The sequence below is a fragment of the Bufo bufo genome, chromosome 7 (assembly GCF_905171765.1).
Source record: "Bufo bufo chromosome 7, aBufBuf1.1, whole genome shotgun sequence".
Classification (NCBI taxonomy): Eukaryota; Metazoa; Chordata; class Amphibia; order Anura; family Bufonidae; genus Bufo; species Bufo bufo.
The window spans coordinates 232602041-232626784 of NC_053395.1; the positions used below are offsets into that span (position 1 = coordinate 232602041).

The following is a 24744-nucleotide window of genomic DNA, read 5'->3' on the forward strand; positions in this document are numbered from 1 at the left end:
GGGCAGCGCTGTATGTACAGTGTGATGACAGTATACAGGGGTGTGTATAATTATGGGCAGCGCTGTATGTACAGTGTGATGACGGTATACAGGGGGTAGGAATAATTATGGGCAGCGCTGTATGTACAGTGTGATGACGGTATACAGGGGGTAGGAATAATTATGGGCAGCGCTGTATGTACAGTGTGATGACAGTATACAGGGGTGTGTATAATTATGGGCAGCGCTGTATGTACAGTGTGATGACGGTATACAGGGGGTAGGAATAATTATGGGCAGCGCTGTATGTACAGTGTGATGACGGTATACAGGGGGTATGTATAATTATGGGCAGCGCTGTATGTACAGTGTGATGACAGTATACAGGGGTAGGAATAATTATGGGCAGCGCTGTATGTACAGTGTGATGACAGTATACAGGGGTATGAATAATTATGGACTGTACATTCTTTCTTGCATCCAGAGGTTGACATTTTGATAAGACGCAGTATTTCTAGGCTCCAGCACAAACATCAAAGCCTGAAGAGCCGCCATAAGCCCCTCAGTCCACGTCCGTGTTGTGAATTTCAAATAATTCCTCAAAACGATAGATTCAGACAATTCAACGCGAGGAGACGGAAACCTCCGGGGATCTAGTCCTGGGACGGTTTGTTACAATGTATCCGGCCTAGACAATCCTATGTGATGTCAACAGCATGGACTCCAGACTGATACATTGTAACAAACTAGCAGAGAGACGTTTGTGCTGCTGACGTGTTTAGCTGGCAAAGGTTTGCTTGGAGCGGATACAATGGCAACAAACCCTCAGCTGTCAGCAGTATCAGGTCTGTAGAGGTGTAGTTCTATGTCTGGGCCAGCTTCAGACCAGGGGTGCAGCTCATGGGCCCCCAACTATAGCACTGATGAGACTGCATGTGGCCCCCACAGGCTGTACACCCCCTATGTTCCACCTGCACAGGTATGAGGGCTCCATTGATGAAATCTGCCTCTGCAGTTCTCGTGGAATGTGCAGAATTCGGAACATCAGCCACGTCTGTGAAATTGGCGCAGGTCGTTGTTACCGGGAAGGTTACACAAGAGCCGACAATCAGCGCCAGCAGCCAAGACATACACGCGGAGCGCGACCCTTATAAGGCCAGATGTGGGACGCGACAGATTTCTGAGAGGAATTTCTTCTTTTTATAAACAGCGATTGCTTCATCCTCCAGAAGAGCCGCCAAGACAAAGCCGCGGCCAGAGGAGGCTACAGGCAGCGAAGGGTTAATACTACTGAAGGCAGAATTCTTCTCTGAAGGTTGCGACATGTTCACACCTGTCCTCATCGTGGATCCCTGAATGTGCAGATCCCACTGCCATGTAAGAGGAATGGGGCTGAGAAAACAGAGGTGATGGAAATGTGACCCCCCCCCGGACAGATCTGATTATTGATGGACACAGAAAGCCTTATTCTTCGTACCACACTGCAGACAGCGGGAACAGAAAACGCGGCGTTCAGCTCGTCGCTCAGGACATCTCACTGCAGCACAGCAATGGGCAGAGGTGTCAAGCGGGGAGAAAATGGGAGTGGCCTAGTCAAGGGGATGGGTTATATAAAAAGGGCGTGGCTAAATATATTTAGAATCTCTGTACTAATAAAAGACCTCAGACCAGACCCCTATTTTAATATCAGACCCCAGACCAGACCCTTATATTAATATCAGACCCCAGACCAGACCCCTATATAAATATCAGACCCCAGACCAGACCCCTGTATTAGTATCAGACCCCTGTATTAATATCAGACCCCAGACCAGACCCCTGTATTAGTATCAGACTTCAGATCAGACCCCTATATAAATATCAGACCCCAGACCAGACCCTTATATTAATATCAAACGTCAGACCAGACCCTTGTATTAATATCAGACCCCAGACCAGACCCATATATTAATATTAGACCCATGTATTAATATAAAACCCCAAGCAGACACCATATTAATATCACACCCCAGATCAGACCTCTTTATTAACATCAGACCCCCAGATCAGACCCCTATATAAATATCAGACACCCTATATTAATATCAGACCACAGACCCCTAACTTAATTCAGACCCAAGACCAGATCCCGCTGCATCTCCCAGTTGCAAGGATCAAAACATCATTGCACGGATTAAAGCAATAGCAGGCGCAACAGGGATGAACCATCCTGCCATCACCTTTCATGCTCGGAAGGCTCGCCCCCTTTGGGGACTGCTATTGGCTGCCCCCCCCCCCCCTCCCTTATCACCGGATGTCTTGAACCGCGCAATGGGGAGATACAGCGGTGGCAAGGTACAATACAAAGTGCAACCTGTGTGAGGGGCCCGGGTATTACAGGGGGCATTATAGGGTTTGGATAAGACCCCAGACCAGGCGCTTATATTAATATCAGACCCCAGACCAGACCCCTGTATTAATATCAGACCCCTATATTAATATCAGACACCTATATTAATATCAGATCCCAGACCCCTATATTAATATCAGACCCCAGACCGGACCCCTGTATTAATATTAGACACCAGACCAGCCCGCTATTATTAATATCAGACCCCAGACCAGACCCCTATATTAATATCAGACTCTACATCAGACCCCTATATTAATATCAGACCCCAGACCGGACCCCTGTATTAATATCAGACACCTATATTAATATCAGATCCCAGACCCATATATTACTATCAGACCCCAGACCAGACCCCTATATTAATATCAGATCCCAGACCCCTATATTAATATTAGACCCTACATCAGACCCCCATAATAATATCAGACCCCAGACCAGACCCCTATATTAATATCAGACCCCTATATTAATATCAGACCCCAGACAAGACCCTTAAATATCAGACCCCAGACCAGACCCCTATATTAATATCAGATCCCAGACCCCTATATTAATATTAGACCCTACATCAGACCCCTATATTAATATCAGACCCCAGACCGGACCCCTGTATTAATATCAGACCCCACATCAGACCCCTATATTAATATCAGACCCCTATATTAATATCAGACCCCAGACCAGAGCCCTATATTAATATCAGACCCCAGACCAGACCCATATATTAATATCAGACCCTACATCAGACCCCTATATTAATATCAGACCCCTATATTAATATCAGACCCCAGACCAGAGCCCTATATTAATATCAGACCCCAGACCAGACCCCTATATTAATATCAGACCCTACATCAGACCCCTATATTAATATCAGACCCCAGACCGGACCCCTGTATTAATATCAGACCCCTATATTAATATCAGACCCCTATATTAATATCAGATCCCAGACCCCTATATTAATATTAGACCCTACATCAGACCCCCATATTAATATCAGACCCCAGACCAGACCCCTATATTAATATCAGACCCCAGACCAGACCCCTATATTAATATCAGACTCTACATCAGACCCCTATATTAATATCAGACCCCAGACCGGACCCCTGTATTAATATCAGACACCTATATTAATATCAGACCCCAGACCAGACCCCTATATTAATATCAGATCCCAGACCCCTATATTAATATTAGACCCTACATCAGACCCCCATAATAATATCAGACCCCAGACCAGACCCCTATATTAATATCAGACCCCTATATTAATATCAGACCCCAGACAAGACCCTTAAATATCAGACCCCTATATTAATATCAGATCCCAGACCCCTATATTAATATTAGACCCTACATCAGACCCCTATATTAATATCAGACCACAGACCGGACCCCTGTATTAATATCAGACCCCACATCAGACCCCTATATTAATATCAGACCCCTATATTAATATCAGACCCCAGACCAGAGCCCTATATTAATATCAGACCCCAGACCAGACCCCTATATTAATATCAGATCCCAGACCCCTATATTACTATCAGACCCCTATATTAATATCAGATCCCAGACCCCTATATTAATATTAGACCCTACATCAGACCCCCATATTAATATCAGACCCCAGACCAGACCCCTATATTAATATCAGACCCCAGACCCCTATATTAATATCAGATCCCAGACAAGACCCTTAAATATCAGACCCCAGACCAGACCCCTATATTAATATCAGATCCCAGACCCCTATATTAAAATTAGACCCTACATCAGACCCCTATATTAATATCAGACCCCAGACCGGACCCCTGTATTAATATCAGACCCCACATCAGACCCCTATATTAATATCAGACCCCTATATTAATATCAGATCCCAGACAAGACCCTTAAATTAATATCAGACCCTAGACCAGACCCCTATATTAATATCAGACCCCAGACCGAACCCCTGTATTAATATCAGACACCAGACCAGCCCGCTATATTAATATGAGACCCCAGACTAGACCCCTATGTAAATATTAGACCCCTACATTAATATCAGACCCCAGACCAGACCCCTACATTAATATCAGACCCCAGACCGGACACCTGTATTAATATCAGACACCAGACTAGCCCGCTATATTAATATCAGACCCCAGACCAGACCCCTATATTAATATCAGACCCCTTTATTAATATCAGAACCCAGACCAGACCCCTATATTAATATCAAACCCCAGACCAGATCCATATATTAATATCAGACCCCAGACCAGACCCCTATTTTAATATCACACCCCAGATCAGACCTCTTTATTAACATCAGACCCCAGATCAGACCCCTATATAAATATCAGACACCTATATTAATATCAGACCCCTAACTTAATTCAGACCCAAGACCAGATCCCGCTGCATCTCCCAGTTGCAAGGATCAAAACATCATTGCACGGATTAAAACAATAGCAGGCCGCAACAGGGATGAACCATCCTGCCATCACCTTTCATGCTCGGAAGGCTCGCCCCCTTTGGGGACTGCTATTGGCTGCCTCCCCCCCCCCCCTCCCTTATCACCGGATATCTTGAACCGCGCAATGGGGAGATACAGCGGTGGCAAGGTACAATACAAAGTGCAACCTGTGTGAGGGGCCCGGGTATTACAGGGGGCATTATAGGGTTTGGATAAGACCCCAGACCAGGCGCCTATATTAATATCAGACCTCAGACCAGACCCCTGTATTAATATCAGACCCCTATATTAATATCAGATCCCAGACCCCTATATTAATATCAGACCCCAGACCAGACCCCTAGATTAATATCAGACCCCAGACCGGACCCCTGTATTAATATTAGACACCAGACCAGCCCTTATATTAATATCAGACCCCAGACCAAACCCATATATTAATATCAGACCCCAGACCAGACCCCTATATTAATATCAGACCCCAGACCAGACCCCTATATTAATATCAGACCCTACATCAGACCCCTATATTAATATCAGACCCCAGACCAGACCCCTATATTAATATCAGACCCCAGACCAGACCCCTGTATTAATATCAGACCCCTATATTAATATCAGACACCTATATTAATATCAGATCCCAGACCCATATATTACTAACAGACCCCAGACCAGACCCCTATATAAATATCAGACCCCTATATTAATATCAGACCCCTATATTAATATCAGACCCCAGACAGGACCCTTGTATTAATGTTAGACACCTATATTAATATCAGATCCCAGACCCATATATTACTATCAGACCCCAGACAAGACCCTTAAATATCAGACCCCAGACTAGACCCCTATATTAATATCAGATCCCAGACCCCTTTATTAATATTAGACCCTACATCAGACCCCCATATTAATATCAGTCCCCAGACCAGACCACTATATTAATATCAGACCCCAGACAGGACCCTTGTATTAATGTTAGACACCTATATTAATATCAGATCCCAGACCCATATATTACTATCAGACCCCAGACAAGACCCTTAAATATCAGACCCCAGATCAGACCTCTATATTAATATCAGACCCCTATATTAATATCAGACCCAACACCAGACCTCTATATTAATATCAGACCTCAGACCAGACCCCTATATTAATATCAGACCCCATACCAGACCCTTATATTTATATCAGACCCCAGACCCTATATTAATATCAGACCCCTAATTTAATTAAGACCTCAGATCAGACCCCTATATTAATATATGACATCAGACCAGACCCCTATATTAATATCAGCTACAATTACTCTAAGTGTACAAACAATGGGGCACATTTATCAAACTGGTGTAAAGTAGAACTGACACAAATTCCTCTCTTCCTTTTCCAAAGCTGTCCAAAATGAAAGATGGAATTTGATTGGTTGCTATGGGCAACTAAGCCAGTTCTACTTTACACCAGTTTGATAAATGACCCCAATGTATCAGACTGATTATGGATTGTGGGGCCCGGGAGGTGCGCGGCTCGCCCATGTCTGCACGGTAATCGCCGCATGTCCACCTGTTCTCACGTGAAGCAACGACCAATGCAAAAAATATGTTTTTATTTTAAACTCTATATATGGATCCAGAATATAAAAGAGCAGAGAACGTTATGTCCTGAGCATAAAGGGTCACGTCAGAGCACGGCGGATATTACATGGGGGTCTGGAAGTAATCAGGACGTGTGCCAGCGCTGTGTACAGAGACCAGAGCCCCAACATGTCAGCGACCAACATAACCACCAACACGCAGACTGAGCTGCCATAACAGTAAAACCACGGACCAGTGCAGTGAATACCACAGATTATCATGTGACAATAGTGCCTGTCGGGGAAGCAGATGAACTGTCAGGTGCAGCAGGCGAACTGTCAGGGGCTGCAGGTGAACTATCAGGGGCAGCAGGTGAACTGTCAGGGGCAGCAGGTGAACTGTCAGGGGCAGCAGGTGAACTATCAGGGGCAGCAGGTGAACTGTCAGGGGCAGCGGGTGAACTGTCGGGGCAGCGGGTGAACTATCAGGGGCAGCTAGTGAACTGTCAGGGGCAGCAGATGAACTGTCAGGGGCAGCAGATGAACTGTCAGGGGCAGCAGATGAACTGTCAGGGGCAGCAGATGAACTGTCAGGGGCAGCAGGTGAACTGTCGGGGGCTGCAGGTGAACTGTCGGGGGCTGCAGGTGAACTATCAGGGGCAGCAGGTGAACTGTCAGGGGCAGCAGATTAACTGTCAGGGGCAGCAGGTGAACTATCAGGGGCAGCAGGTGAACTATCCGAGGCAGCAGGTGAACTATCCGAGACAGCAGGTTAACTGCCCCCGATAGCAGGTTAACTATCGGGGGCAGCAGATATACTGTCAGAGGCAGCAGGTAAGCTGTCAGGGGCAGCAGGTGATCTATCAGGGGCAGCAGGTGAACTGTCAGGGGCAGCGGGTGAACTGTCAGGGGCAGCGGGTGAACTGTCAGGGGCAGCGGGTGAACTATCAGGGGAAGCAGGTGAACTGTCCGAGGCAGCATGTTAAGGCCTCATGCACACGACCGTTTTTTTTTGCGGTCCGCAAAAACGGGTTCCATTTTTCCGTGATCCGTGACCGTTTTTTCGTCCGTGGGTCTTCCTTGATTTTTGGAGGATCCACGGACATGAAAAAAATGTCGTTTTGGTGTCCGCCTGGCCGTGCGGAGCCAAACGGATCCATCCTGACTTACAATGCAAGTCAATGGGGACGGATCCGTTTCACGTTGACACAATATGGTGCAATTTCAAACGGATCCGTCCACCATTGACTTTCAATGTAAAGTCAGGAGTTAATATACCATAGGATCGGAGTTTTCTCCAATCCGATGGTATATTTTAACTTGAAGCTACCCCATCACCATGGGAACGCCTCTATGTTAGAATATACCATCGGATTTGAGTTACATCGTGAAACTCAGATCCAACAGTATATTCTAACACAGAGGCGTTCCCATAGTGATGGGGACGCTTCTAGTTAGAATATACTACAAACTGTGTTCATGACTGTCCCCTGCTGCCTGGCAACACCCGATCTTTTACAGGGGGCTGTGATCAGCACAATTAACCCTTCAGGTGCCGCACCTGAAGGGGTTAATTGTGCGTATCATAGCCCCCTGTAAGAGATCAGGGGCTGCCAGGCAGCAGGGGGCAGACCCCCCTCCCTCCCCAGTTTGAATATCATTGGTGGCACAGTGTGCGGCCCCCCCCGGCCCCCCCTCTATTGTAATATCATTGGTGGCACAGTGTGCGGCCTCCCCTCTATTGTAATATCATTGGTGGCCAGTGTGCGCCCCCCCCCCGGCCCCCCCTCTATTGTAATATCATTGGTGGTCAGTGTGCGGCCCCCCCTCTATTGTAATATCATTGGTGGCCAGAGTGCGGCCTCCGTCGGCCCCCCTCCCTCCCTTTATTGTAATATCATTGGTGGCCAGTGTGCGCCCCCCCCCCCCCGCCCCCCTTCCTCTATTGTAATATCATTGGTGGCAGTGTGCGGCCTCCGTCGCCCCCCCTCCCCCCCTCTATTGTAATTTCATTGGTGGCCAGTGTATATATTACAATATTAGAAGCATCATACTTACCTGCTGCGCTGTCTGTGACCGGCCGGGAGCTCCTCCTACTGGTAAGTGACAGGTCTGTGCGGCGCATTGCTTAATGATCTGTCACTTACCAGTAGGAGGAGCTCCCGGCCGGTCACAGACAGCGCAGCAGGTAAGTATGATGCTTCTAATATTGCAATATTGCTAAGTAACCATGGCAACCAGGCCTGCAGTAGTGTCCTGGTTGCCATGGTTACTGATCGGAGCCCCAGCGATTAAACTGGGACTCCGATCGGAACTCTCCGCTGCCACCAATGATATTAATACAATAGAGGGGGGGCCGCACACTGGCCACCAATGATATTACAATAGAGGGAGGGGGGGCCGCACTGGCCACCAATGATATTTAAACTGGGGAGGGAGGGGGGTCTGCTGCCTGGCAGCCCCTGATCTCTTATAGGGGGCTATGATATGCACAATTAACCCCTTCAGGTGCGGCACCTGAGGGGTTAATTGTGCGGATCACAGCCCCCCTGTAAGAGATCGGGTGGCAGCAGGGGGCAGTCATGTACACAGTTCGTAGTATATTCTAACTAGAAGCGTCCCCATCACTATGGGAACGCCTCTGTGTTAGAATATACTGTCGGATTTGAGTTTTCACGAAGCTTTTATTTGAGTTTTCACAAAGCTTTTATGCAGACGGATCTTCGGATCCGTCTGTATGAAAGTAGCCTACGGCCACGGATCACGGACGCGGATGCCAATCTTGTGTGTATCCGTGTTCTTTCACGGACCCATTGACTTGAATGGGTCCGTGAACCGTTGTCTGTCAAAAAAATAGGACAGGTCATATTTTTTTGACGGACAGGAAACACGGATCACGGATGCGGCTGCAAAACGGTGCATTTTCCGATTTTTCCACGGACCCATTGAAAATCAATGGGTCCGCGAAAAAAAACTGAAAACGGCACAACGGCCACGGATGCACACAACGGTCGTGTGCATGAGGCCTAAGGCGGCCTGGTCTGAGGAATCACATTACATCATGTGGACGGTCAGGTGTGTGCGTCACTTACCTGGAGAGGAGATGGCACCAGGTGCATTATGGGAAGACAAGCTGGCAGGGCAGTGTGATGCTCTGGGCAATGGTCTGCTGGGTGGCCCTGGCCCCTGGCATCATGTGGATGTGACACGTACCCCCTAATGGCAGTGCCCTCAGGATAATGTCTGGCCACACTGAGAAACATGACAAGAGGTGAAGGTGACGACTTGTCTCAGATCTCATCCAGTCTTCATCTGTGGGATCCATGGAGCAACGTACACCTCAGAGGTCTTGAGGGGTCCATGCCTCGTCGGTGGTCCTCAAGAGATATAAAGCCATTAGACGTTGGAGCTGTGGTCTATGGGAAGGCTCGTTATTAACACCACAGAATCAATGGTGAAAACTGTCCTAAGGATGGATCTATAATCTGTGATGCAGAACGCCGCTCAGTGCGAACACCGTCTTAGGATGCATTTCACAAGGTCGTTTCTCAGTTCTGCTGCAAATTTTATAACCACAACCAAACCGGGAAAAAGTCCTGTAAAAGTCCTGTCCGTGGTTGTGACTTGCATCTCCCCAGAACACCAGGGGTTAATATTCAGCTGATTAGTTAAAGACTGGTTAATAAGGCCACATGGTGAGTGCAGCGCTCCTCCTCCCACCAGTGAGTGTCAGCTCCTGAGCCAAGCAGAGATGAAGCCGGAGTCTCAGGACAAGCTCGTGTGTGTCAAGGCCGGACTGTTCTGCATCATCCTCTTCTTCTGGGTGAGATGATCGGCTGGACGGCTGCTCTGGAGCGATGACCCCTGGGGTCGGGGGGTCACATGAAGATGAGGATATTGATACATTTTATATACAGTCACTGATGCCTTGTAAGGCCTCTTGCACACGACCGTACGGCTTTTTCAGTATTTAGCGGTCCGCAAAAAATACGGATGACATCCGAGTGCATTCCGTTTTTTGTGGAACGGAACAGCGGGCCCCTGATATTACAGTCCTGTCCTGGAACAGCGGGCCCCTGATATTACAGTCCTGTCCTGGAACAGCGGGCCCCTGATAGAACAGTCCTGTCCTGGAACAGCGGGCCCCTGATAGAACAGCACTATCCTTGTCTGTTATGCGGACAATAATAGGACACGTTCTATCTTTGAACGGAAAAACAGAAATATGGAAACGGAAGGCATATGGAGTACCTTCCGTGTTTTTTTTTCTTTTGCGGATCCATTGAAATGAATGGTTCCGTAAATGGAACGGAAAAAAAAAAGTTTGTGTGCAAGAGGCCTAACATTGCTTGGACGTCATTGTATCAAACCCTCAGCTGTGAGAAGAGCATTTGGAGGTAAACAAGTGTGTTTCCATTCAGTGACAGCAATATTCCATTGCCTATTGATTAAGCTGTATTTCCGCCCCGTGCGGTCTCGGTCCTGTCCATTGATTGCGCCGTTCTTCTCTTGTCAGGTGACTGGCGTTGCGCTCATCTGTCTCGGAGCCTCCGTACAGATGAAGTTGTCGGATGTTTCGGTTGTCGTCGTTGAGACCTCGTCTGGAGCCCCCATGGTCCTGACTGTCGTAGGAATGGTCATCTTCTTCCTGTGCGGGTTTGGCGCTGTGGCTGTAATCAAGGAAAGCAGCGTCCTGATAAAAAGTGTACGTTCTCTGCTGCCTGACCCTCTTACCACAAGAGCTGCATTCACAATTCTGCTGGCTGTTACTGGAAACCGTCAGCAAGCTTGTGGACAGACGCCTCCTTCCATCTTAGCTTGGCTCCTGATATGTGGGGGCCATTTGTGTTTGGTCCTTCAGGTGACTGCATAGAGCCGGAATACAAATCCCCCCAGCCCGCTCTATGCAGACCCCGATCAAGCAGCGAGCGAGGCCTGTAGAATACTGACTGCCACCGAGTGCAGGGCGGCCCCATGGGGGTGACTTCTGTTGTACCCGTCGTGTGACCTCTGACCTCTCAGTTCACAGGGATTATGCTCCTGGTTTTCGCTGCAGAGATCATCGTCGGGATGTCGGCCTATTCCTACAGAGACCAGGTGGGTGATCGGGCTGATCGGGGGTCACGCGTCCATGACCGCGGCGCCATCCTCCGGCTTTTTCTTTTGTCAGATTTTATTTTTTATAATTTTTTATTTATTATTATTTTATAAAAAAAATTTTTTCGCAACGCGCTCCTTTCAGGCGTTTCCTGTAAACTTTTCCAGTAAAAAAAAAAGTGCAAGTAAAATGTGACAAATGCCCCACCCCAAAATCCAAAGTCTGGTCGCTGTAGGGACAATTCACGCATATTTTATACATTTTTTATTATATTTTTTGCGCACTGCGTGCTGTCCACATCAGTATGTCCATTCCGCATGTCCTGTGCGAGCTCGTTTTGCAGATGCGAATGGGCATTCTTAGAATGGGGCCCGTGTTCTGCGGACTACAAAACTGATAGTCGTTTATGGGCACACAAGGGTTAACCCTATTTCCGTTCTTGCAGCTACAACGTAACGTGCTGAGCAGATTGCTGAAGGTTCTGGACAAGTATGGGGTGGAGAAGCCGATCACCCGCGGGGTGGACGTGCTGCAGCAGGAGGTAAGTGTCTGCCAGGTCTCGGGGGTGACTGCTGCTGATGGTCAGCTCATTAGTGAGGACCCCCGTCTGTATAATGTGACTATTTAAGGCTCCATTCACACGTCCGCAATGTGTTTTGCGGATACACGGAGACACGGATCCGCAAAACACGGAAAGCGGCAATGTGTGTTCCGCATTTTGCGGACCGCACATTGCCGACATAATAGAATATGCCTGTTCTTGTCCGCAATTGCGGACAAGAATAGGACATGTTCTATTTTTTTGCGGAAACGGAAGCACGGATGCGGAAGTGCGGATCCGCAAATGTGGATGCGGACAGCACATTCCGTCCCCATAGAGAATGAATGGGTCCGCACCCTTTCCGCAAAATTGCGGAAAGGATGCGGACACATTTTGCGGACGTGTGAATGGAGCCTAAAAGGGCCGGTATCCAGAAAGTTCTACAACTCTCCTTGTTGTCACGGAAAGAAATCATTTACACCCAGAAAATAAAAAACGTCTTCACAAATAGTACTCGGAGCTGACAGTTTGTTACAGTGTATCAGTGCAGGTATCGGATTCCTGCTGCTTCAGCTCCCATAAGATTTCCTGCACTGATACATTGTAACGATTGGACGTTAGATCCTGGGCCCCCACCTGCCAGTCATACCCCGGGGGCCCCCGTGTAATCTGCAGGTCCCGGACCCCCCAGTATGTTGCCCCCGGCTCAGTGACGGTTCTCTGGTTTCCGGTAATTGATTGGCTTCGGTTGCTCGTCTGTGGAGAAGGTTCCGCCAGATGCCCCGGAGCTGCTGGGCTCCGGCCAGGACTGTGATGCGGTTAGTCAGATATGAGGCGGTCACAGGGTCCGGGGCACCGAGGATTCCCACAGTCTGCGGCGGGGGAGGAGTAAGAACCCTAAAAGTCCAGGTCGTCCGCAGACACGGGGGTCCCCAATGCACGGAATGGATGCACAACGTCCGCGTGCAAGAGGCCATAGACTGATTGTGACAGACGCTACACCCTGAGCGGGGGAGGGGCTCGTACACCCAGATAACGCTGCATTGCGCCCCCTTTAACCTCTTCTAGTTCCAGTGCTGTGGGGCGAAGAATTTTACCGACTGGTTCAACATGTCCTCCGGGATCCATCAGAACTCTGTTCCCAGCAGCTGCTGCCGGGTCGTCCAGCAGACGTGTGGGGAGGACGCCCTGGAGCACAGCGAGCGGCTGTACCAAGAGGTATGGAGGAGCCGCTGGTCAGAGAACGTGGGGGCTTCACGTCCAGTGATCAGCGGGATGCAGCATTCATCATCAGAAATCACGTCGCGTCCTCCGGTCACACCCAGTGCTGCACTCAAAAATCTAGGGGCTTAGCAAAAGGCTCATGGACCCTGGGGCTGCAGCTGGGGGGAGGGGGGGTATGTCCCGTCATGGCCGCTGCTCGCGGCCCATTCACGACTTCAACTGCGTCGATTGGTTCCTTACAAAAACCAAAGTGGTAGGCGCACGTTTACTAAGCGCGTTTTTTACGGCGGTCTTGGTTTCCCCTCTGCACTGACGTTCTATTAATTTGACTAGGCGGGCACCTCGTCTGAAATTGGGCACATCTGTGGCGGTCCTTGCCCCTGGATGGCGTAATTTTTTTTGGAAATGTAACATTTATGCCCGTTTCCAACTGGCGGACTCGACGTAAAACTGGCCTGTGCGACTAAGAACGGTCAGTTAGGAAAGGGAACCTATAGTAGAGGTGGACGGGAATATGGAACCAGCTGAGGGGGTCCTCTATCTGCCATGGCTCACTCTGCGGGGGCCCGGATCTGTCAGACATTTATGACCCGTCCTGTGGATACGCTGCAGATGTCAGGGGGGCCCCTTTAATGTGCCGCCTCATGGGTTCTGTTGTGCAGTTTTTAGTTTCCCCCCCCCCCCCCCATATAGTTTTCCCACCTGCATTTCTTTGCATGCCTGGCGTTCTTCTAATAAAGTATGTGACCCCCCCCCCCCCCCTCTGTAGGGGCCGCACACGTCCGCAGAGGGAAAAGAGACCCCAGAGAGGTCTATGGGACAAACGTCCCAAAAACGGAGTAAAGCGCTGCAGACTCGGTGCGCGCTGCGATCAGGGGGAAAAAGCCTGTGTTACTGTCTGACTTTCACTTTTCGGCAAAAAAAACAGAAGCCATGAAAAAAAATAAAAAATATATCCCGTCTCCTTAGGCGCTGCGTTGTCAGAAAGGAGAGCAGTCGGCTATAGTGCGGTGGGTTTGGGGCCTACGGGGCCCCTATGACTGCGTCTGAATATGGTGCTGAACATGGCTCTGTACAGACTGCACCAGCAGGGGGCGGCAGTGAGATGTGCAGTCCTGAAGCCAGGAGAGTTGTAGGTGCAGCTTTAGAGGTGACTAGAGTATATGCAGTAATTCTAGGATGCTGACTGTTTGTCGTGCAGGGCTGTGTGCTGAAGATGAAGATGTGGATCGGGGAGCACTTTAACGTCATTGGCGCAGTGGGCATCGGTCTAGGCTTCACACAGGTATGTCTGCTGCGGGTAGAGCGTCCACGCTCGGCGCTTCCTCCTGACATGTCGTCTTCTTCTCTCCCTGCAGATACTTGGCATCCTCTTCTCCTGTCTGCTGGTGAGGACCTTGCAGGAGAAGTACGTGTCCATGTGAGCGCCCATTAATATCACTTCTGTCCTGTAAATATTTGATGTGCGGAGCCCCGGGCGCATCTGCGTCACGTGTCAATAAACCATTTATCTCCATTCGCTGCCGCCTCTGTCATTGGGGGAAATATTTGTGTTTTCAGAACGACCCTAAAACTGCAAACAGCCGGGTCGCGCTAAGCATACAGATGGGGGAGGGGAGCAATGAGGCAATTACTGTGTGGGGAGGGGGGGGGGGGGGGCAGGTCTCAGGCGCTCTCCCACAAAAGGTAAGTGACCCCTCTGGAAATCCGCACTGATTACTAGTACAACGAATGGTGCACAGTGCAGGGAGCGAAGGTAAAGGTAGGCGATATTCGGGCCGTTCCTGACAATCTGCCCGTCTACAGGTGCGGCCGATCATTAGTGCAGGCGAGTAATGGTGCATGTAGACGGGCTGAGGAGCAGCCGATTGCTGGGAATGAAGCGTTCTGTACCGACAGCTGCTTGTCAGTGGAGGAGACTCATTTACAAGCAGTGATCTCCTCCACGGTATGGGGGATGAGCAGCTGATATTGTGATCCTTCGTCCTCATACAGCTGCACGGTTTCTGGGCAGCAGTTCGCTGTTTAGATGGCGCGATCCGCTGCCCGGAAACAATAATTCTTTTGCAATAAGTACCAACGACAGGACGACCCAATGAAGGAGTCTGCTGCTCCTCCATCAGGTGATCGGCGGCACCTTTAGGCCTATTCAACAAGATGGATTGTGTCAGGATCTGTTCAGGAAAAAAAGGATGGTTCTGCACGCAACTTCAGTCAGTTTTGTCTGTGTTTTTTGTTTTAATGTGTTTTTTCCATCTCCTCACCATGACGGTGTAACAAGGAGATTGACCCCTGACCTCTGTAGGAGCAGAGAAGTGTCAATTTTAACGTAAATTTGTTTTCCCTTAGTCCTAACAGCAGCGCAAGTGGGGAGTTCTCCCTTGCGAAACCTGGTAGGACAGGTGGAATTTTTATTGATAAAAATTTACTACCAAGTTAATTAAACAATTAACCCACACCTATAAAGGGACGCCCGCCCTTCTGCCAGTGCTTTATCACCAAGTACACAAACAAAAAGCGGGTGGGAAATTTGTGCGCTGTTAGGACTAAGGGAAAACAAATTTACTTTAAAATTAACACTTCCCTTTCGTCCTAACCAGCAGCACAAGTGGGGACCTAGCATGGAGCAAAACAGACAAATTGGGAGGGGAATGACCAGGGATGGATGAGCCAAGCCCTGAGCTAGAAAAGCTTCATAGATTGCCTCTTTTACCCATCTACTCAAAGAGGGTTTAGAGGCTTTTAGACTTTTGCTTTTTCCTGAAAAGGACAGCAGGAGGTGTTTGGATCTTCTGAAGTCTGTAGTTCTGTCCAGGTAGATTCTGAGATTTCTTGCAATGTCCAAGGAATGGAGGGCTTCCGCCTCCGGAGGTGAGGGAGAGGGACATAAAACCGGTAAGGTGATGGTCTGGTTAGTATTCCTAAATAATGGCACCTTGGGGACAAAGGTCGGTAGAAACCGCAACAGGACTCTGTCCTGGAGGAAGAGGGTATAAGGCTCAGAGGCCGCCAAGGCCTGAAGTTCTCCAATCCTCTTGGCCGAAGTTATGGCCAATAGGAATGTGACCTTTTAAAGAGAAAAATCTAAGGTCTACATTTTCCAAGGGTTCAAAGGGGGGAGAGGATAGCCCCTTCAGAACAACAGATAAATCCCATTCAGGGATAGGTCTCAGGATTCTAGGTTTTAATCTTTCAGCTCCTTTGAGGAACCTCCTGAGTAGGGGGTCTTGAGCTAAAGGTCTGCATAAACAAGCAGAAAGCGCACTGGTATGAACTCTGAGCATTGACGGGCTTAGACCATTGTCCAGGCCGTCCTGCAGAAACTGTAGAATCGCTGAAAGAGGAGGATCTGAGGGAACAACCTCTTTATCAGCACACCACTGAAGGAAGATCTTGTATATCCTTGAGTACGCTTTGTTTGTAGACTCCTCCCTGGAGTGTGAAATGGTTCTCAAGACCTCTGCAGAAAGCCCTCTAGCTTCTAGTAGGGACCTGTCAATCTCCAGGCTGTCAGATTGAGTTTCCTCAGATCTAGGCAGGGACCTGTGTCCTGATACACAAGGTCCTGCGTAAGGGGAAGTCTCCAATATATGCCCTGACTCATCTTCATGAGCTGGGTGACCCAAGACCTCTTCGGCCAGAATGGTATTCTCGCAATGACCGGGGTCTGGTTTTGTTTGATTTTCGTCAATACCCTTGGTATCATGGAAATTGGAGGGAATATATAAGCCAGCCTGAACCTCCATGTTATGGACAGAGCGTCTATCGCCAGAGGATTGTCGTCCTTGTAGAGGGAACAGAATCTGTCCACCTTGGCGTTCAACCGGGTCACCATCAAGTCGATCTCTGGAGTACCCCACCGGAGAGTGATCTGGGTGAAGATGTCTCTGTTCAGTGACCATTCGCCTGGAACTGGCAGACCCCGACTCAGCCGATCTGCAACTATGTTGAGATTCCCTCTGATGTGAACAGCCGAAAGGTGGGATAGACTGGTTTCTGCCCAAGCAAGAATTAGACCAACTTCCTGGAGGAGAGGTTGAGATCTTGTGACTCCCTGTCTGTTGATGTAAGCGACTACGGTCGTACTGTCCGAGCGGACTTTCACCGCTTTCCCGCGGATAAGAGGAGCAAAATGATAGAGAGCGAGATGAACTGCTCTCAATTCTCTCAGATTGGACGAGAGAAGCCTCTCTTTCCATGTACCTTGTACTGGATTCTCTTCCAGGTAGCCTCCCCAACCTAGAAGGGAGGCGTCTGTGGTCAATGTGATCCAATGAGGTTGAATCAAGGACCTCCCATCTGATAGGTTCCTCCACCATCTGAGGGAGGAATGGACTTCGGCTGACAGGGAGTGAGTCTTGTCCAACCCCTTGGGTTGCGATTCCAGACTGCTAACACTTCTTCCTGAAGTGGACGTAGATGCCATAGGGCCCAAGGAACTGCTTCAGCAGATGCTGATATGTGGCCTAACATCTTCATGAGAGTTCTGATGGACACCCGCCGAGGTGCCATGAGGAACTGCGTGGCTCTTATCACTCGATCCTTCCTCTCTGGAGAGAGAGAGAGAGTCATCCGTTTGGAGTCCACAATAAAACCCAGGAACATCCTGGAGGTAGATGGAAGGATCTCCGTCCCCCCCCCCCCCCCCCCCCCCAATTTATGAGCCAGCCCAAGTGCTGGAGAGACTGAGGAGCCAGCTGAAGATGACATAAAAGAACGTCTAGAGTAGCGGCTTTTAGAAGCCAGTCGTCTAGGTATGGCACAATCTCTAGCCCTTGAAGCCTGAGTTGGGCAACAACCGGTGCCACAACCTTGGTGAAGGTGTGGGGAGCGGAAGAAATGCCAAAGGGCAGCACAGCAAACTGGTAATGTTTTACCACCCCTCTTATGGAGACCGCAACTCTTAGAAACCTCCTGTGAGCTGGGTGAATGAGGATGTGAAGGTAAGCATCCTTCAGATCTATGGTGATCATTAGATCCTCTGGATTTAGGATACTGATTAGTGATCGAATGGTCTCCATTCTGAAGCGTTTTGGTCTTATGAACCGATTTAGGTAACGCAGGTCTATAATCATGCGCCAATCGCCCGACTGCTTCGGGACTAGAAAAATGGGGGAGTATACTCCCAGCCCTTGTTCGTGAGGAGGCCAATCGGAGCGCAGAGCTCACAGCCTGGGAGGTTCTTTTCTCCCAGGCTGTGAGCTCTGCGCTGCGATTGGCCAGCGCTACAGCAGAACAAGGGCAGACTCCGCCTACCATAACTTAGTCACCGAAATCTCCGCCTACTATAACTTAGTGAGCGGAGATACCAGAGGGCATAGCGGGAGAACGGAGCGGTGCCCAGGGATAATAGTAAGTGCAGTGAGATCCCCGGGCGCCGCTGTATATGTCATACTTAGTTCACAATGTCAGGATCGGTGAAAGGTCCTCTTTAAGGACACATGACATACCGGTACGTCATGGGTTTAAAACGCGATTGCGGCGGGGGTTAATCGGAACAGGATGCCCGCTGAAATCATTCAGCGGGCATCCTGTCACAATGCTGGGGGGGGGGGTCATGTGACCCCCCCTTGTATCGGCGATCGCAGCAAACCGCAGGTCAATTCAGACCTGCGGTTTGCTGCGTTTCCGGTCCATTCGGGTCTCCGGTGACCCGATGAAAAGGACTGTGATCGGTGGCGTGATTACACACCACCAATCACAGTCCGAGCATTTGGGAGAGGCGGTGCTGGATGCCGCTGTCCAGGGTGCTGATTGGTGCAGGGAGAGAGGCGCGAGATTCAAACTTCCAGCGCTCCTCTCTCCCCTCCTCCTCCTGTTCAGCACCTGCACCGTCCTCACCAGGCTCCTGCGATCCCCCCATCGGCACCCATCACCCTCCTGCACCCATCACCCTCCAGGTAGCTTTGAGACCCTAGATGGGGTCATTTTTGGGTGGTTTCTATTATCTAAGCCTCACAAAGTGACTTCAGACCTGAACTGGTCCATAAAAAGTGGGATTTGGAAAATTTCGGAAAAATTTCTAAATTTGCTTCTAAACGTCTAAGCTATGTAACATCCCCAAAAAATAAAATATCATTCCCAAAATGATACAAACATGAAGTAGACATATGGGGAATGTAAAGTCATTACAATTTTTTGGGGTATTACTATGTATTACAGAAGTAGAGAAACTGAAACTTTGAAATTTGCAAATTTTTCCAAATTTTTGGTAAATTTTGTATTTTTTTTATGCAAAAAAATTAACTTTTTTGACCCAATTTTAGCAGTGTCGTAGAATATGTGATGAAAAATCAATCTCAGAACGGCCTGGATAAGTAAAAGCATTTTAAAGTTATCAGCACTTAAAGTGACACTGGTCAGATTTGCAAAAAATTGCCTGGCCCTTAAGGTGAAATAGGGCTGTGTCCTTAAGGGGTTAATAAAGCCGGTTTATCTTCAGTCTCCTTGTCCGCTATACTGTACTTGAATCCTGCCTTGCGGTCTCTCCCTCCTCTGACCGCTACAAGTGGCGCTGTGAGCAAGGTACAGTCACAGAGATGGAGACGGCTGAAGGCAATGTGCATAATGCTAATGTGAGCACCTCAGGCAATGGTGGAACCCCTGCAAGGGACCTCCCTATGGGCACGTTGTTTAACTTGCTACCCAAATTTGATGGCCAGAACATGTCGCTGTCGGACTGGGTGATAAGGTTACGGAGCGCTGCTAGGATTTACAATGTCGGCCCAGAACTCCAGGTGGAAATCGCGTTGGCCGCCTTAGAGGGTGAGGCCCGGAAGACTGCTTTCCTACAACCAGAAGCCACCCGTAGAACGTTGGAAGATATTGTGCAATTTCTAGAAGAAATATACGGTGAGACGACTAGTGCGGGGCACCTCCGGGCAACGTTCTTTTACCAGATTCAGCGAGAGAATGAAGGGGTCTCACAATATGCGATGGCGTTACAGGGAATATTGGCCTAAATACAGAAAAAAGAGGCAGACGGAGTAACCGGCCTGGGGCCCGTAGACCGGATACTGCGGGAACAATTCATTCTGGGACTCTACAGCACTCCCCTGAGACAGGCCTTGCGGGAATGAGTCAGGGTGGACCCTGCCCTAACCTTCCGACAAATATTGGCAGAGGCTGTGGCGCGGAGTAAAGAGGAAAGTTATGCGTCCGGAGTGATACGGACCCAGACAGTCACACCCCTCGGGGTTGCAAAGAGCGAAGAGGTCCTAGTCAGAGTGGTACAAGACTTACAGAGCGCCCTGAGTGCTATGCAAGAAAAGTTGACGCACCTGGAAAAACGTATGGCGTCGTGCTATCTCCCTGAGGCGGCCTGTCCGGCCCAACAACAAGCCTATCAGGCGACCCTGCAGGTTCCTACACCAGAACGTCCTCACCATAAGTTGCCTCCCCACCAAGTTCTAGGGGCACCTCCCGCACGCAGGCGGAGAGGGGGCCGTCGAAGAGCACAGTGTTGGCGGTGTGGAAATATAGGACATTTCGCCAGAGAGTGTTGGAGTGAGCCGCCTGGACACCCAGAACCGCTGGATTATTGGGAGCAAGCCACTCCACACAAACCTACCCAGATAGCATTTCAACGGCGGATCCGATTTTGTGGGACCCGGAAGAGAGTCCCAGCACACCAATCTGTGGTAACTCCGCGAGAGAAACGTCCCAGAGGCGAGTTGAGCAAGTGTTGGGAGGTACGGCCATGCTGGTCCAAAGAACCCACAACCACATCCAGATCTCCTGCTGTCCAGGAACAACCCAGGTTAACAGCTACCAGTGGAGAAAGTCAGGTCCTAGCAGATAGTCAAGACCTCCGAAAATCCAGTAGGTCTACTGCAGGGGTTCCACCAAACAGGTACGCTGCTGATGAGTTCATTTGGTCTGCCAGTAGGTATGGTGGACAATGTTGTACTGCCGTTTAAATGTTCCATTAACCCCTTTGTTTTCCATGGACTATATAGCAAGGCCAAGGATGGCCGCTTTTAAAGTGGGGGGGCATGTAAGGGTCAGCCCCTAGAATACTGTTCTTTGCACAGATATCTACAATATGGTACTACATAGACTGTAATGACTTATTTCTGCCACTAGAGGCCACTGTGGCTCTGAGAAAGAGGAAACTGAACTTTTTCTGAGATGCACAAGAGGTAGGAGGAGCCAGAAATTCCCGGGGTTTGAGTCCTGGCTGGAGGTGTGTGTGTGTGTGTCCTGGTAGCTGTGAGGATGGCTGCCATGTTAGGAGCCAAGTAAAGGCTAGTGATGGGACATGGAGCCTGACTCATGGAGTCCTGAGAAGCTGGCTGTGCTGGAGACAGGCCAAGATAGACTCTGAACTGAAGTGCTGCAGCTGTGACCCAAAGGAAGAGACTGCACAGTGTGTTACAGAGGAGTGGGACCGTGTGTAGAGACCAGCCGGATCCTTCGTGCCAGAGCTGAAGAAGATCTGCATCTGCTGTAACCAGAGAGAGAAAGACAGACAAGCAAGCGACCGGACCTGGAGCCAGACTGCATCTTATGGGATCAAGGAGAATCTGCAGAACTGTGAGTGGCACCGGTGCTGATCTGTGATAGGTTATAGAGTCAGGGACTTAGTGCGCTGCAGAAGCTTCCCCTGGGTATCAGCTGAGTGTAGCCTGGACTCTGATGTGTATACTGCAGAACGCATTTATTCTAACTCTTGTTCATGTATTCTGCGTAAACCTGTTTATACCGTTAATCCGATTTTCCGGCAGTTACATCTGGTTCTTTAATAAAGCCGGTTTATCTTCAGTCTCCTTGTCCGCTGTACTGTACTTGAATCCTGCTTTGCTCCTCTGACCGCTCCACGGTGATCCTGCCGGATAAAGCGGGGAGCCACGGGTCAGAACTGGTCTGGTGATCAGTGTAACGGATCTCCTGGCACCCCGACTGGGTACCTCCATTGATGGATGCTCCTAGTGCTTCCCAAGGGCTCCAAGCACTCCGCTTGACACCGTAAGCACTGCCGACCCCATGAACCGCCGCAGCTTGGTTGGGATCTCGCCGTCTTCTACCCACCCTGGACCTACGACAAGGCTCCAGGTTCCAGTGGGTGAAACTCTTCAGAGAGCGATGCAGGAACAAGCTCTTAAAAGAGCTCAGGGATTATAGCCAGGGAAGTATACAGCGTATAGCAATCCCCTGTGTAGATACAGCCTCCCCCCCCCCCCCACACCAGACAAGGCTCTATGTTGAGGGTAAAACAGGAACACTTTAATGGGGCTACATGTCAGCCTTTTATGCAGGACTTCCAGCAAGTGACACTCCCCTGGGGACCTTGTGGAAGACTGAGACCGTTTATACATTAGCCAATCACATGCATTTACAGTATGTAAACACTCCCAGCAATTGTACACAACCCCCCTCTGCCTGTGATACAATTCACAAACACAATGGGCTAACTTAATCACTCACAGGCAGAAAACACAAATTTTTCCCCAAAACACAGAAAACAGCCCAAAGCCCCACATATTCTTATTAATTATACATCCCTGGATAGCTCTAATCTGGGCAAACAACATATCCAGAAATCACCCAGATCCGAGCAGGGGTTCCCAAATTCCATGGAAGTCACATTTGACCGACTGCAAGCATGGCTTTCCTGCCCAAAACAGTTCCACAGACTGTGCGGCCGGTCTGTCTTCTCCTTCAAAGTTAGTATATGGGCCATAATCCTGAGGCAAGATGCTGGCAAACAGGCCCCTCCAAAACCCAGTGGGTTATTTCCGCCACAATCAGTAAGTCAGGTCCTGAGCCGCATTCGTCCAGAGAGCTCCATGCTCATTCTCTGCCTCCTGTAAGATCCCTGAGGGGATTGTCTTTATCCATTTGCATGAATATTGATGCACTGGGACATAAGGGGGTCACCCTTTTTCTAGGAAAGTGGGGGTTATAGTTTGACTTCCCTCTCGGGCTGCTGGCGTATGGTGCTGATTTGCACCGAGTCATATATGTTGTCGTCCTGATTCTTGTCTTTTCTCGCCTCATAAGTAACTAAAGAGGCACAGACAAAACCTAAAAAGCCAGCAAAATGTATTTTTTGGTTTAAAAAAATTGCTGGATTTGTACCCTAAAAATATCTGCAAGGATTGTATTGCAAACATTGTCAGTGAGGAGCGTGTCTTTCTAAGGGACGAGTTCAGGTCCATGATACAGGAGGAAATTAAATCTTCTTTGTCCCAGATATCTAAGGCTAACCCGAGATTGTTACCACCAAAACTGCAAAGATTAATAGCACCCTCCTCCGCTGATTCTGAATGTTTGGGTGACAATGCCTCTTCTTCCAAACAATGGGATGAGGAAGACCCCCTCTCGGATGGAGAAATTTCAGAAGGCAGTAAAAAGTTCTACTTTGCAGCAGATAAAAAGTCGGACCTTTTAAAAGCAGTAAGGGCCACCATGGGGGTGGAAAAGGTTCAAAAAACTCATTCCATCCAGGAGGAGATGTTTGGTGGTTTAAGAGTTAAAAGAGCCAGAGTGTTTCCCATTAATGAGAATATCCGAGACATGATCCTAGAGGAATGGTCAGACCCTGAGAAGAGGCTAGGGTTTGTCTACGGAGTCAAACATTTTTGATGAGATTCCTAAAATAGACATTCAGGTGGCCAAAGTGAACAAAAAAAGTCACTGCCCTTTGAGACCCTATGGAAAGGAAAGCGGACAGTTAATTACGTAAATCTTGGGACTCAGCTACGTTTAATCTGAAATCCAACATTGCGCCAACCTCGGTCGCAAGGTCTATGTACCTTTTGGTTGAATGAGTTGGAATCTCATCTAAGGAACAAGACTCCTAGGGACGAAATAATAAATTCCATCTCTCTACTTAAATCGGCAACGGCCTTCTTGGCAGATGCTTCCGCCGAATCTGTCAGATTTTCAGCCAGAGATGCAGAACTTTCCAATGCAGCTCGTCGAACCCTTTGGATGAAGTTGTGGTCAGGCGACAAGTCTTTAAAGATGTTCCAACCCCTTTTCAGGAGAATATATTTTTGTGCCAGTTTTAGATAGAATTCTGGAAAAGGCGTCAGACAAGAAAAAGGGCTTTCCTGAGGATAGATCATACAGGAGGAAATTTCCCTTTCGGGCCAGGATAAATCCTATAGGAGGAAACGGAAGTCAGGGCACTGGAGTTACCCTAAAGGGGGTAAAGGGAAAGAGTTTCTGCTTAATCCCCAGAACAAGGCCAGAGATAAGCAATGACGCCAGAGTAGGGGTGAGACTGAAGAATTTTTTTTCATCCTGGGAATAAAATAACCTCAAATCCCTGGGCCCGGGAGGTAGTCAGAGTTGGCTACAAAATAGAATTTTCTTCAGTCCCTCTGAAAAGATTCCTGGTGACAAACCTGGGGTCTGGAATATCTCAGAACAGCATCAGGCAGGGGGTCAAATAACGAATAAAACTAGGAGTTGTTGTTCAGGTCCCGATCCAGATCAAGGCCAAGGATTTTAT

The 24744-nt window shown here is 48.9% G+C and overlaps 1 protein-coding gene across 1 annotated transcript; it reads left to right on the forward strand.

Annotated features, from left to right (window-relative positions):
* Window positions 1-1233: 1233 nt before the first annotated feature.
* LOC121008255 (CD151 antigen-like) lies at window positions 1234-14793 on the forward strand. The gene is made up of 7 exons (XM_040440688.1): window positions 1234-1356; window positions 10937-11125; window positions 11443-11517; window positions 11964-12059; window positions 13128-13277; window positions 14485-14568; window positions 14642-14793. Exons 1-7 carry the CDS (start codon window positions 1336-1338, stop codon window positions 14705-14707), a joined length of 681 nt encoding a protein of 226 aa, XP_040296622.1. The 5' UTR covers window positions 1234-1335; the 3' UTR covers window positions 14708-14793.
* Window positions 14794-24744: the final 9951 nt, after the last annotated feature.

What these genes read in the sequence shown, in the direction of transcription:
- LOC121008255 (XM_040440688.1), top strand. Translation starts at nt 1,336, where the DNA reads ATGTGCAGATCCCACTGCCAT. An exon ending in CCTATTCCTACAGAGACCAG is followed by an intron (nt 11,518 to 11,963) that starts GTGGGTGATCGG and finishes CCGTTCTTGCAG; the next exon opens with CTACAACGTAACGTGCTGAG. An exon ending in TCGGTCTAGGCTTCACACAG is followed by an intron (nt 14,569 to 14,641) that starts GTATGTCTGCTG and finishes CTCTCCCTGCAG; the next exon opens with ATACTTGGCATCCTCTTCTC.